Below are 12,837 nucleotides of genomic sequence, written 5' to 3' on the forward strand. Positions count from 1 at the left end.
AATATTTTCATCAGCCCCGTTTTGAAGCAGGTTTACTGTGATCAGTAATAGATGACTTTCAGCTATTACTCCAGACTCGGAGATAATAACTATAAATATGAACCGATAGCTGAGCTGTTACCAGATTCAACAGAGTATTTTTGACTTGAACAAAACAAAATGTTTATTGGATTAGGTTCGTTTTTATTAAGTTTAAAATGAACTATTTTTCATCTGAGCACTTTTTTTACAGTAACTTGTCGATGTAAACCCCAACCATAAACAAAAACTGATTTCTGATGTCCAATCACTGGTACTGTACATGGAGCAAAAAATTATCTTAAATATTTCACATAATAAATATGTTACCAACTTTATAAAGTCAATGGTACCATCAGAACTTTACCTGTCTGAGTCCCAACTGTCCCCGGAGTTCTACAGCAACACAGAACCTCCCTGGTTCGGCCCTAAACTGGACCCAAAAGGCTCATTTTTATGGGTTTTAACTCACCTTCGTTCCAGAAGGTTCTGACCCGATGGCGGCGCGTTCGGGTCCGGCGTTTCTATAGCAACGGCCACAGGAGCGGGAGCCGTCTCCAGGCAACGAACCGACACAGAGAGACGTCATGACGCCGCGTAAATTATTTAAACCCGTTTATCAGACCAAAACCGAGCGACTACAGAATAAGAGCCATGTTCGGTCAGTTTGGGTTTTATGGACCTTTCAGAACATTCACCTTTGGAGAGGCGCCGACATTAGCTCCATAGCACAGTTACAAGCTAATCTGTACATGGCTATGCTATGTTAGACATCTGGTCTAACCAACAGGTGTTCAATGTCTGGTCCTCGGGCCGTTTGCGGGCCTCGGGAGGATTTTGTTTGGCCAGATTTGGGAAATGCTATGCTAACTGTTGACATTGTATTTATATCCACCATTAACTGATAAGTTTCCTACATATATCACAATGATGGACTGGAAGTTAGCAAGTGATTAAACACTACATTCTTAAAATTCAGTTTAATCTTTGATTGCGTCTTTCTGCATTTTTGAGTTGGATGTTAGATTCTTTACTGTGGACTGATTGTCCACTTTTCTTTGCTCTGCTTCATTCTCCTACTGCTGTCCAATTTTTAATTCTTCCTGAATCAGTGCTTTTGTGTTTTTCTGTGCATCAGTTCTGTCTTGTCACAACCCAAGTCGGTCATGAAAGATGACCGCCAACACTGAGCCTGGTTCCGGTTCTGCTGGAAGTTTCTTCCTGTTAAAGGTGAGTTTTCCTCTCTACTGTCGCTGCGTGTTCAGTCAGAAGAATTAGAAAACTTTTCAAAACCAATTTGAATAACAAACTGAGCATAACACACCGACTGACGACTCAGATTAATTGGAAAGAAAGTATGATTGTTGTAAAGTGCACTGAGATGACATTTAATGTGAATTGGTGTTATATAAATAAACTGAATTAAAATGAAAGTGCAGTCTACAATCAGACAGCAATTACATGAATAATATAAAGATCCTGTTTTTCATGTTTATCTTGGACTTACTGAACCAAACCTGGAAGTAAATCATTTGTTTCCTAATAAAATGAATTCAAAGGTTTCATATAACCCAACACCAAGAGGGAAAGACGTCAGCAATGACCTCAGAGAAGCAACTGTTGCTGTCCATCAACATGGGAAGGGGTCAAAGGTCATCTTCAGCCCAACGGCAAGCCAGATGGTGATCATATTATATTTTTCTTTGCTATTTTCCTGAAAACCTGAAGAGAGATTCAGTCAGACATAAATACGTCTGTTTTATTGTGTCAGGATTAGTCATGCCAGTGGTTCTGCATCCAAGCCGCCGTGACTTTCAGTGTAAACAGAAGCTCGTTAGTCGTCAGTACGGCTGGAGGAGCTGATCCCAGATCGTAGAGCGAAAACCCGCCGGTCCTGGCGAGGCGAGGTTCTACTAACGGCATCAGTTAATGCCCAGCAGACAGAGCAGGAACGCTAACAGTCGTCTCAGAGAGAGATCAGTTTCTGTACACTTCATCCAACAGGGACGAAACCCAACTTCCTACTGAGGTTCTCCACGTCCCGTTACCTGAGCTACGTCAACAACAAAATCTAAAAATAAAAGCCTTCATCTGTGTCAGAGTCCAGCGGCCCGGTCAGAGCCCAGCGGCCCGGTCAGAGTCCAGCGGCCCGGTCAGAGCCCAGCGGCCCGGTCAGAGTCCAGCGGCCCGGTCAGAGCCCAGCGGCCCGGTCAGAGTCCAGCGGCCCGGTCAGAGTCCAGCGGCCCGGTCAGAGTCCAGCGGCGTCTCAGCGTTCAGGTCACGACCAGTAGCTGGAGTGCAGGAAGAAGCCGAGATGAGGAGGTTGGGAGCCGTGCGCAGGTGAAGAGCTGTCGGGGCAGGGGGCGGCGCCGTCCCCGCTCTGGGTCCGGCTCGGGTCCACCAGGATGAAGGGGGTCGTGTTGGCGCTGCGGGGTCCAGCGCTCACTGCGGGGTCCAGCGCTCACTGCGGGGTCCAGCGCTCACTGCGGGGTCCAGCGCTCACTGCGGGGTCCAGCGCTCACTGCGGGGTCCAGCGCTCACTGCGGGGTCCAGCGCTCACTGCGGGGTCCAGCGCTCACTGCGGGGTCCAGCGCTCACTGCGGCGTCTCGTCCCCGTTGACCTCCACGCCGTGCTGCTGCAGCTGCGCTCGGAGCAGAGCGTTCTCGTTCTTCAGCTCCTCCATCTGAAACCAAACACCAAAACTCTCAGCCATCGTTAAGATGATCTGAAGTTTTCTGTAGGCCTGACGCAAAACCTCTGAACCGGAGTGACCAGCGCCATCTTGGTAGGCAAGATGAACCATGGCTTCCAGACCAGCAGAAAGAAAATATATCGACACTCTTGGCCAATGAGTGTCAAGCTTTCCAAATTCAGGCTTTTAATCAAACCTTATATTGCACTTCACTACAAATATCAAGCACTTTCCAAACCTCCAAGGATTTTCAAGAATATCAAGGACAAAATGGCTGCTGTCGGGTTGACGGGGAATGAGAATGGAAACGTGTCAGACGACGTGGACAAGCCGCCTCTGATCTCACTATGACATAATTCATGACTTGGTGAACATGAAGAGTTTTTGCACCGTGGAGGAACTTCACAGCCACATGCAGTCATGTTTAAAGGATTTGTAAAGAACGTACAAACTCTTCATGTGGATAACCAGGTTCTGGTGCCCGGCAGAGTAAATGCATGCAAAGGCCTGTTACAATAAGCAATAAATTACATGATAGATTAAAATGAGCTCCAATAATTTACATCATTTTGAAACTGGATGGTCTGAACTTGCACTTTTTCTTTGGAGGATAATTTTGCTCATAATGAATTTTGTCGTTTGTTTTATTTATTTTGGATATTTAACATGTCTTCTAGTTCCTGTGTTAAATATTCATTAGAATTTAAAGTTTATTGATCTTTGGAACGAGTTCTTGCATTATTATGCCGTTACCATTATGTTACTGGAAAATGGTCTCAAAACAACGTTATCGTTTATCACAATAACTTCTGGGTAATTAATCGGCCAGCAACCTTAGTAATTGTGACGGGTCTAATGCTGCCAAACAGCAACTAAATTCTCAAATGGAAATAATTTTTCTGACTCTGAACTGGAGCAAGAAAAGTCTGGTCAGATTTGACTTCAGACAGCGAGGAACACGGCGTGTGTAAACTTGTGTAATGAAGCTGGACTGGATTTGGACCCCGTGACCTTTTGACCCCTGGTTGAGCCGGTTGCAGGGTCACCTGTTGCCTGAGCAGCTCGTTGTCCATCTCCACCCGCTCCACCTCCTTGTAGCCGTCCTGCAGCCGCTGGTTGTTCTGCCGCAGCTCCCGGATGTAGTCGCAGGCCTTCGACAGGATGCCTCCTTTGCTCTGAGCGACACAGATTCACATCGTCAGAAACGCCAGCCGGGTCGGCGCCGGCCCGGTCGGCGCCGGCGGACTCACCGCTCCGGTTCTGGTGTCCACGCTGCAGTCCGGGATCAGCTTCGACAGCGTGACGATCCAGTTGTTGATCTTGTCTCGTCTTCTTCGCTCCACTGCAAAATGAGGGAACCTTTAACTTCAGTTACAGATTATTTCTATTAGAGATGCACTGATCCGATATTCATATCTATATCAATCCCAATATTGAACAAAACTCTAGATCAATGTGCCCCATCCATCACAGCAGATCTATTCAGTCTAATTCTATGCTTTATTATTTATTTTACTTTATATTTGCACATTTTCACCATTTCAAAGTTTATTTTGACTTACAGTTTCAGTTTCTTTATTTATTGTAAATTGGCTGTTATTCTCTGATTTTCACTGACTGAACAAATTAAAGTTGTTTGAAGCATTTTGAACTGCCTGGTTGCTGAAAATGTGCTACAGAAATAAAATGACCTTTTTGCACGTTTGACCAAACGAGAGATGATGTCGGTGTATTTAAGTGTGTTGTGCTGGTGCAGAGTTGGCGAATGAATTTGTAATTAAGTTTCTGTATCGGCCGATTCTGGACCTCAGATATCGGTAAATCGTGGATCGGTGCATCTCTCATTTAGTTGTGAAATTCGGTCACGATGACAATGTTCAGTTGGTTTTGTTGGGATTTTATGTGACAGAGCAACACAACTTAGTGCAGAGGTTTTTAATATTTATTCCCGCAGTAAAACACGGTGGCAGCATCATGCTGTGGGTTGGGCTGAAACTGGGCTCTGGTTTTAAATATAACAAATGCAAGTTTGTCCGTTTTTCAGGGAGAAATTTTGGGAGAAATTTTGTTGAGTTTTCACAACAGAATGACAAAAACATAACGATACATATTCACATCTAATTTTCTTAGTTTGGAAAATTTGCTTTTCTGTAATAAATTTTCCACAGATAATATTGCATTGAAGAAAATGTATTTGTCCTCTATTCTCACAAAAGTTTTATTTTATTTCTTGATTCTAAAACTTATAAATACAAATAAAACAAAAGACGGTTTCCTTCAGTTTGAGGCTCTGAACTGGTTTCCAGCAGGAGAGCAGAAACGGCTCTTTGGGTCAAGAGAAAACTAATGTCAGCCTGGAAACTTCACTCCGTTTCTTTCTGCTCTTCCTCCAGAATCTGGGATCTGGATTTACAAATGAAACGCAGAAAAACCACTTTCACCTGAAAACTGGACTCCGGACTTTCATGGTAAGTTTTCACATGTTTTCAGCTCCACTTAGGCAATAAGAACAAAACAAATTAACTAAAAAGTTTTAATTCCCTACATCATCATATTTATGACAGTATTCCACATTCTGCAGCAAGGTAAACAAGACAACAACAAAACTATTTTTCATACACTAAATTTTACATTTCACACAATACTGGACCAAGTTAGTTACAAAGACATCTGAAGAAAACGCTTTCTGGCATTTAGCAAATAGAAATGATTTTGGTAATTTGGGTCAACAGTAACTGACCTGAAACAAAGAAATTTGGTCTGATTTAACTTCAGATGGGGGAAAAATTACTTTTATAATCCTTCAGCTGTAATAACGTTTTCCAAATACAGGCTTTTAATCAAACCTTTGATTTTACTTCACTACAAATATCAAGCTCTTTCCAAACCTCCAAGGATTTTCAAGGACTGACTCGTATAAACCATGGTTCAGTTTCCTTCCACTTCACTGCTAAGCTCTGCTTTGTGTTCGTCTTAAAATCCTAGTAAATATTTTAAAGTCTCTTGTTGGAACAAGAGGAAATGTAAAAAAACAGATGAAGGAGGGTGAATTTCTTTTTGCTTTAATTTACATCCAAACTGGGAGAAAAGTTCAGGAATTGTTCAGTGGAGTAAAAATGACGAACCTTCGTTGTGCTGAGCTCGTCGCCTCTCGTCTCTGGGGGCCCGCGGACCTTCGACCTTCCTGCAGACACAGGAAGCCGTTTCAAACCAGGGTCAGAGAGGAACCTGCAGCTCCCGAAGCCGCACGAGGGCGACACCTGGTGGTGGGAGGCCTGAACTGCAACCAATCCTGACTTCTAACTCTGGAACCAGAGTTGTTTCACCATCAGGATCGAAGGAAAACAATACGACACCTGATATTTTCACCCGGTTGGACCTGGGAATGCCACTTTAGAGGTTAAGGGTTTCAGACGCTGGCCTGACCTTTTGACCTCCTGACCTTTTGCGATGTTTCTGGGAGCGATGGAGGAGGGAAGGTTACTCACGTGGTGTAGGTGTGCGTTCTGGGTGCGATGGTCCGAGGACTCGCCGTCTGCAGAACCTCCGACGGACTCATCATGACGTAAAACTGGCCTCCTGCCTGGGTGATGGCCGGGTCGGCGCCCTGGACCGACACCGCCGTTCCGTCGCTGACGGCGGCCGCGGGAAAATAAGCGAAACGCGTTTCTCCTCCAACGGCGTCCCCACCTGGACTGCCTCCGTTACTGAAGGAGTTCTGGATAACCGCCTGGAAGTCAAAGGCAGGAGGTCAGGACAGCCAGGAATGTTGTCCAGATATTATCCTCCTGTAGCGTCCAGCAGGTCGGCCTCCCCCCTCTGGAGGTCCTTGGCTTTCTGGGAATCAGCTGGTTGGAGCTAAAACCTGATCATCTGCTGGCCTGACTGGGATCTTCTGGGTTTAAACAGATGTGCAGCAGGGGGCTGCTAATAGCAGAGCTATCTATTAGCTTAGCATTTTGCTAACTTAAACAAATATTTAGTGCACTTGTCTCTCCCTAAGTTAACTTGTAAACTTTCAGTTGAATAACATCTGTGTTGAAGTTTTGGCTGTCGACTGAAGAATTCTTCAAGTAGTTAGCCAGTTATGCTCATGCTCTTATTCTGAAGGGGCTAAAGGCTGTTCACACAGCATTTCCATTTCCTTTCCTCATGTTGTGTTTTATGCTCCCTCACTAACTGCATTTAAAACAAGAAACTAAAACACATCATGTTCTAACAATATTCCTGTAAGGAATCTGATATTTCTCCTCCTGAAGGGGGGGTGCTTATGGTTAGCGCTTTAGGGTTAGCGCAGCTAGCTTCTTAACTAGCTGTGATGAAAATGAGTTCCTGAAGGAATCAAGGTCCTTCTAGAAGAAGTGCTGATCCAGAACACTGTAATGGCCGTCTGGGTCGTTTCTGGACCCACCTGAGCCACGGCTTGAGGAGCTCCGGCGAACGCAGCGGCGGAGACGACGCTGACAGCGCCGGTCGCGTCCGCCGTCGCTTCCAGCTGATCCTCGGTTACCTGAACCACCCGATAGGTCACCTGCAGACGGGGCGTAGAGTTAATCTGTGGTTCTGCAAACGAGAACCGCCTGCTCTCCAGTCTGCTGCAAACACAGAAAACCGAAACTCGTCCGCCTGACCTGTCCGCCGTTGTTCTCGGTGCGGAACTGGTACTGAACGCCGTGGTCCGTGAAAGCGGCCTGGGGGACGCTGGTGATGGTGACCGCCGACTGTCCATCCGTCCCGACAGCTTCTCCTGCAGAAACAACGAGTTCAGAACGAGTTCATGACACTCAGAAAACACAAACGACGATGTTCTCCAAACAGTCTTAAGATGTGAATATCCCTCACACCGACACGAGGATGATGACATATTGTGCAGTGAGCCGCCATGTTGGAATAGAGCAGAAATATCCTTTATCGTCACACACCGGGGAAATTCAGCATCAAGTAGGATCACAGCAGAATCCAGAAGTGTTAACAACATATGCATAAAAGACAAGACTAAGAAAAATAGTTTGCTACACAACATAAAAATCCTGTTCTGTCATTAGAAACGAACTCTGATCTAAGACTGAAATGATTAAGGAGATTTATTGATTACTGTAGTAATCATCAGCTAATTCAATGATCAATTAATTGTTAACTGGAGTATACAGAACAAAAAAACAGCAGAGAAAAACATTTTGCATTTCTTTGTAGATCGGTTCTGCCAGAACTCAGTTTTAGCTTCACCTGGTTCAGATTCTGCAAATCAATTCAGCACTTTTTACGATAAAAATCCAATAAATAATCAACACATCAGCTGAGCTAGGATTTTCCAGCTGCATCCTTTGCTACAGACGATCAAACATTCACTAAAGCAATGCCGTTATAGACTTTTATGCACTAGGGTATTTATGTTCTCATTTAAAAATTTTATTTCATTTTTCATGCATTTCTAATATCATGCATGTTTATTTCTGTATTAAAAAGACAGAATATGTACAAAATATGATAAATAAAAATAAAGTTGTGCAGAAATGTGACTTAAAACGAGTAAAACTGCAAATAGCGTGTATGTAAACACTTATTGAGTTTGTTGTAGTCGAAGCCACCAAGGATGCAGCATCCAAAGTTCATCAATAAACAGAAATGATTGGAAAATATAAATGTGAGTAGAGCGGCACAGTCTGAACATTTCATCCAGATATTTACTGTAAAAACAATTTAAAAACATTTTCTTTGCAGTGGTTTTGGTCAACAGTCCAGGCAAATACAGATACTATTTTCAAACAGGCATCTGAAGGACAGCCATTCCATAATAAACTGATTTTTAATCATTGAGCTGCACTTGATCAGATTTTAATGAATTAATATTTACTCATGTTTTCATTTAAACACTAATAATCAGGTTTATAGAAATTATTAATTTAATTTATTGACAAAACACTCAAAACTCTTCCTGCTATAAGAATATTTTAAAATCAATGCCAGTCTTTTTAATTATGTAACCTGTGGATTATATTATCTGGGACCAATTATTCCCCAGATGGACGTTTTAAACTGGAACTAAGATTAGTAATTTGCCCAAATATGATAAATATTTCCCCCCAAAAGAGAAATCCTTTAAATGTCATTAATTTAATGGTTTGAGGTTATCTCAGATTTCATATCAAATAATCAGATGTGTGTCTTATAAATTACTATTTTCACTCCTGTGAGGTGTTAGGAGAAGGAATAGGAACACCAGGCCTGGAAAACTGCATGACATGATCTCTGACTGCAGATAATAAACTAAACTCAGCCTGTGTTCATGTTTTTACCAAATAAAACCAGAAACTATTTGAGATTTTCTTGTTTTCAGTGTAAAAAGCAGCAGATGAGCCGTTTCATGTGGAGCTGCTCACCTTCCTGCAGCTGCACCACTTCTTCTGTTTCCTGTTTGGCGTGACTGAAGCATGAAGAGGAAAAGACACGAATCAGTTTCAACTTGAAATGAACAAAAAAACAAAAACAAACTCCAAAATATATTAGCATAGCGCCACCAGGTGGACAAATCTGGAGCTGGGTTGCAATGAAATCAAGTTTGTGCAAAAGGAGCTGAAAATAGACGTATCTCAGTATTATGTTTATTCTCCCCTAAATAAAATAAAAATACTTATCGTTAGTGGTTGCGGTTTTAGCAAAAGCCCCCCAAACACATACACACACCGATCCAGCATCACTTAAAAGCGAATTTAATCGGTTTTTAAAAGCTGAGCGGCTCTGGGAGAGAAGCCTGGCTAAGGCCGAGGCAGAGCGCCTGAGGGCGGGCAGGAAGAACCGGAGCAGCCGCCTCTCACCTCACCGAGCCCTCCAGGCTCTGCTCCAGCATCTCCATCAAGCCTTCCCAGGATGGAAGAAACTTCAGCAGCTCGGATGGACGGAGATGGAGGCGCTGATCACGGGGACAAACACCCGGGTCATGTGAGGAAGACAGTCCGGGACACGTGAGCCGCGGAGCGGATAGGTGCGTAGCTGGAGGCCGCTGAGGAGGCGCTGGGAGCGGGCAGAACGAGAAGGAGCGGCGGTCCGGGGTTCGGTCCGCTCCGATCGGGTTTATGGCGGCTGGAAGCACCAACAGAAGCCGGATCCTGGCTGAAAACTCGCGGAACCGGATCTTTTTGTCCTCGCTGTCCTCTAAGAGCTCTGCGGCTGTTTCTGCGCCAAAACTGCGACTCTTAATGCGCCCAATAAGACGCGGAGTGGACTCCTTTGCGCTCCTCAGGACGGCATAAAACCAGTATTTTTTTAATCCCTAAATGTTCATTTTTATGTCTAAAACATAAGATTGTGTTGTTGTAACCACGTGACTCTGATTCAACCCATTTTAAGGCTCAGAAACTGTTCCTGTTGCTGTTTCTGCGGGTTTTTGTGGAATAAAACGGATTTTCTCTCGGATTGTGAACTTTCTGTTCGTATACAATCGTGAATATTTTTCTACAAACCTACTCGGCGTGTTTTACTCCACTAATTCGCTGACACTCCGCTCATCAGTGGGGGGTTTTCAGCTTCTTCACTCAGGTGACCACAGAGATCCAATACGGGTTTTCTCACAAACCACATGACAAAAACCAGCCATGTCTGCCAGGAAAAAGCTCCTCACGGCCCAGTTTTATGACAGCCGGGGTCCATTTTAAGTCCCAACCGAACAATAAACCGATATGTGTGATTTCCTGCGCCTCAGGCGTGTTTTCAGCTCTGTTGGAGGTAAAGACCCAGGTTTTAGGAGGCAAAGCTGGGACACATTATCGTCGAACAAGCTGCAGTTCATTAAAAGCGCCACCAGATGGCGGTGGAGTGCAAATACAAGGGGGAGAGAGAAGATTAGTAAACAGGCCCCCGCCGCCGCCATATTGTTAGTGGCAGTTTGGGTCGGCTCTGTTCCCGGGGTTCTGTTAAAACTCGGTCTGTTGTTCGTAACACAGTGGTTTTCTGTTTTATATTAGTAATTTATTAAATATGAGCAACTATGTGATAAAAAAAATTAATATTACAACAATCTTGTTTGAAAAACTGACAAACGAGTCGGTAAATATGTTTCACCAGTCTGGGAACTTGATCTTAAGGTTAAACTTTAACTCAGATTGTTGCTCCTGTTGTCCCTGTGTGTGTATCTGATCTTCTCCAGCATCACATGAGGCACATGTTTCTTACTTTAGATGACACAACTCACAATTTATCGCAATAATGAAGAAGGCCAGAGAGCAAATATTCATTTTTCTGATCAAAATCTAAACAGTATTTGTTCTAAGTTGATGTTAGTTTCAGTTTCTTCTTTGGATCACAATAAAAACAAAGCAAAAGGAATTTCAATTCACTTTATTCATAACTGATTTCAACAAGAACATTTGTTTCACAGAACAGTGGAAGAGAAACCAGATCATCCAAATACATCAATACTAATATTAAGGCAATACGACTGGAGCACAGTGAAGTTTAGATTTCCATGAGGAGAGATATATCTGTGTCATATAAGAATGAAAGGAAACTTCAGCAGTGATATTCTTTATTCTATTATATATTCTTCACAGATTCTAAGATGAACTGAAGTCTGGGGAGATTTTCATGTTTCCTTTGACCAGGAACACAGAGACTTTCCTTCCAGCGTCATGTAGAGGAACAAACTCCACTGAACTCCTCCTGTTCTTTATTGAAAAATTATGATTTCTACATATTTGTTGAAATCATGTCAGTTTGTTCTCCTATTGGTATCTGAAGAAATGCACCTCTCCCGACCAAAAACAACCACAGAGCCAAGACGACAGTTTTAGTGCTGTCAATCAGTCTCATGTACTTGCTGCTAAATGTGCTAATGGTGGACAAACAACTTACCGTAATGTGACATAAGCGGTGTCTGAAACTTAAATAGTGAAATATAGCGCCACCTGGGGTTGTAGAGCCAGGACTATTCAGTTTCAGTTTCTGGTCAGGACGACACAGAGAGGTGGGTTATTACTTTTTAAAAATATTATTTATTTCCACAAAGGTTAAAAATAGTCCTACAACAATACAACCTACGCACAAAAGACAATTTACAAACTGGACTAAATACATAATATAGATATATTCCACATTAGCTCATCAAAGGTAAATGGTATCCTCAAACCCAAATAACGAAACATAAAAAATTATTAATGCAAAAGCATTGGAGCCCCCCAGAAAACATGCAAAGCAAACGAATAAACAAAATAGCAAAACAACTCATGCAGCAAAATTACAGAAAGGACTGAACCTGGTTGAGTCCTGACCTAAATAAAATAAAATAAAATTATAACTGGGAAGATGACACCTGAAAGAGGCCTGCAGCAGAAGGACGGCTTGTTCAGGAGGAAGCGGCTTTGGCGTTTCTGTGCCCATCATGCGGGTCGGGGGGGGAAACGGACTTGGAGTGAGCCACGGCAGAGCCCCAACCCTGCTGGACAAGGAAAGGACTTACCCCGGTGAGAGCAGGAGGGAGACCACCCAACCCGACCGCAGACCTGGACCCAAAACAGGCATGGTCACTCAGAACCACCTAAAAACCAGACAAAAGGGAGACCACAGTGCCAACCTGGAGGGTTCAGCGCAGACACGGCCGATCCAGACTGTGGTCCGCGGCTCAGAACCGGCACCGTCATCTGAGGCTATGCTAACTAGCCTAGCATTCATAGGCAGTGCTAAAAGCTAGTAGAGAGCCAAGGGGTTAAGACCCGCCCCCTGGCTCTGATTGGTTACTTCCAGTTAGCCTGGGAAAAGGCAGGAGCTTGATTTTGATGCCATGTTGTGACATGACAGTTTCAATAAACATGTAAAACAATATGTTTCATAAAAGTTACTGCAGCTTTAAGAGCTTCAACATGGCGGATCCCAAACATCAGCAGACCTGCAGCAGAATGACAGAAAGAAGGAAAATGAAGGTTCTGTAATGTCCTAGTCAAAGTCTAGACCTCAGCCTGATTGAAATGCTGTGGTTTGAAGCAGTACTGAAGAGTGAAGCTAAATTCCTCCACTGCTGAGAGTGACTGCTGCTGAAGGAGGGTTAGCCCCATGTTTCACTTCAGTCTCTGTTAAATAAACTTTACAGTCGACTTCAAAGAGAAAAAACTGGAAGAATCAAGTCCAAGAGCTCCAA

The 12,837-nt window shown here is 43.6% G+C and overlaps 1 protein-coding gene and 1 long non-coding RNA gene across 2 annotated transcripts; both read right to left on the reverse strand.

The window, feature by feature from the left end:
• Nucleotides 1–1,379: 1,379 nt before the first annotated feature.
• On the reverse strand, nt 1,380–10,166 carry usf2 (upstream transcription factor 2, c-fos interacting). Its single transcript, XM_015003313.2, has 9 exons — nt 9,527–10,166; nt 9,092–9,135; nt 7,343–7,458; nt 7,123–7,242; nt 6,200–6,441; nt 5,837–5,895; nt 3,962–4,053; nt 3,758–3,886; nt 1,380–2,702 (listed from the first exon to the last, which is right to left on the reverse strand). Exons 1-9 carry the CDS (start codon nt 9,562–9,564, stop codon nt 2,613–2,615), a joined length of 930 nt encoding a protein of 309 aa, XP_014858799.1. The 5' UTR covers nt 9,565–10,166; the 3' UTR covers nt 1,380–2,612.
• Nucleotides 10,167–11,029: 863 nt separating this feature from the next.
• Nucleotides 11,030–12,830, reverse strand: LOC148156611 (uncharacterized). The gene is made up of 2 exons (XR_015764688.1): nt 12,277–12,830; nt 11,030–12,205 (listed from the first exon to the last, which is right to left on the reverse strand). It is a non-coding gene; the product is annotated as an uncharacterized LOC148156611 (long non-coding RNA).
• Between the last annotated feature and the right edge of the window lie 7 nt (nt 12,831–12,837).

This window comes from Poecilia mexicana, unplaced genomic scaffold (genome assembly GCF_051168715.1).
Source record: "Poecilia mexicana isolate PSO_F unplaced genomic scaffold, ASM5116871v1 scaffold_11, whole genome shotgun sequence".
NCBI lineage: Eukaryota > Metazoa > Chordata > Actinopteri > Cyprinodontiformes > Poeciliidae > Poecilia > Poecilia mexicana.

Excerpts from the sequence above, each read along its gene's own strand:
- usf2 (XM_015003313.2), bottom strand. The coding sequence starts at position 9,564 with ATGGAGATGCTGGAGCAGAGCCTGGAGGGCTCGGTGAG. Across the intron at positions 9,136-9,526 it reads AGCCTGGAGGGCTCGGTGAG|TCACGCCAAACAGGAAACAG; the intron begins GTGAGAGGCGGC and ends TTCATGCTTCAG. Across the intron at positions 6,442-7,122 it reads CTCCTCAAGCCGTGGCTCAG|GCGGTTATCCAGAACTCCTT; the intron begins GTGGGTCCAGAA and ends TTTGACTTCCAG.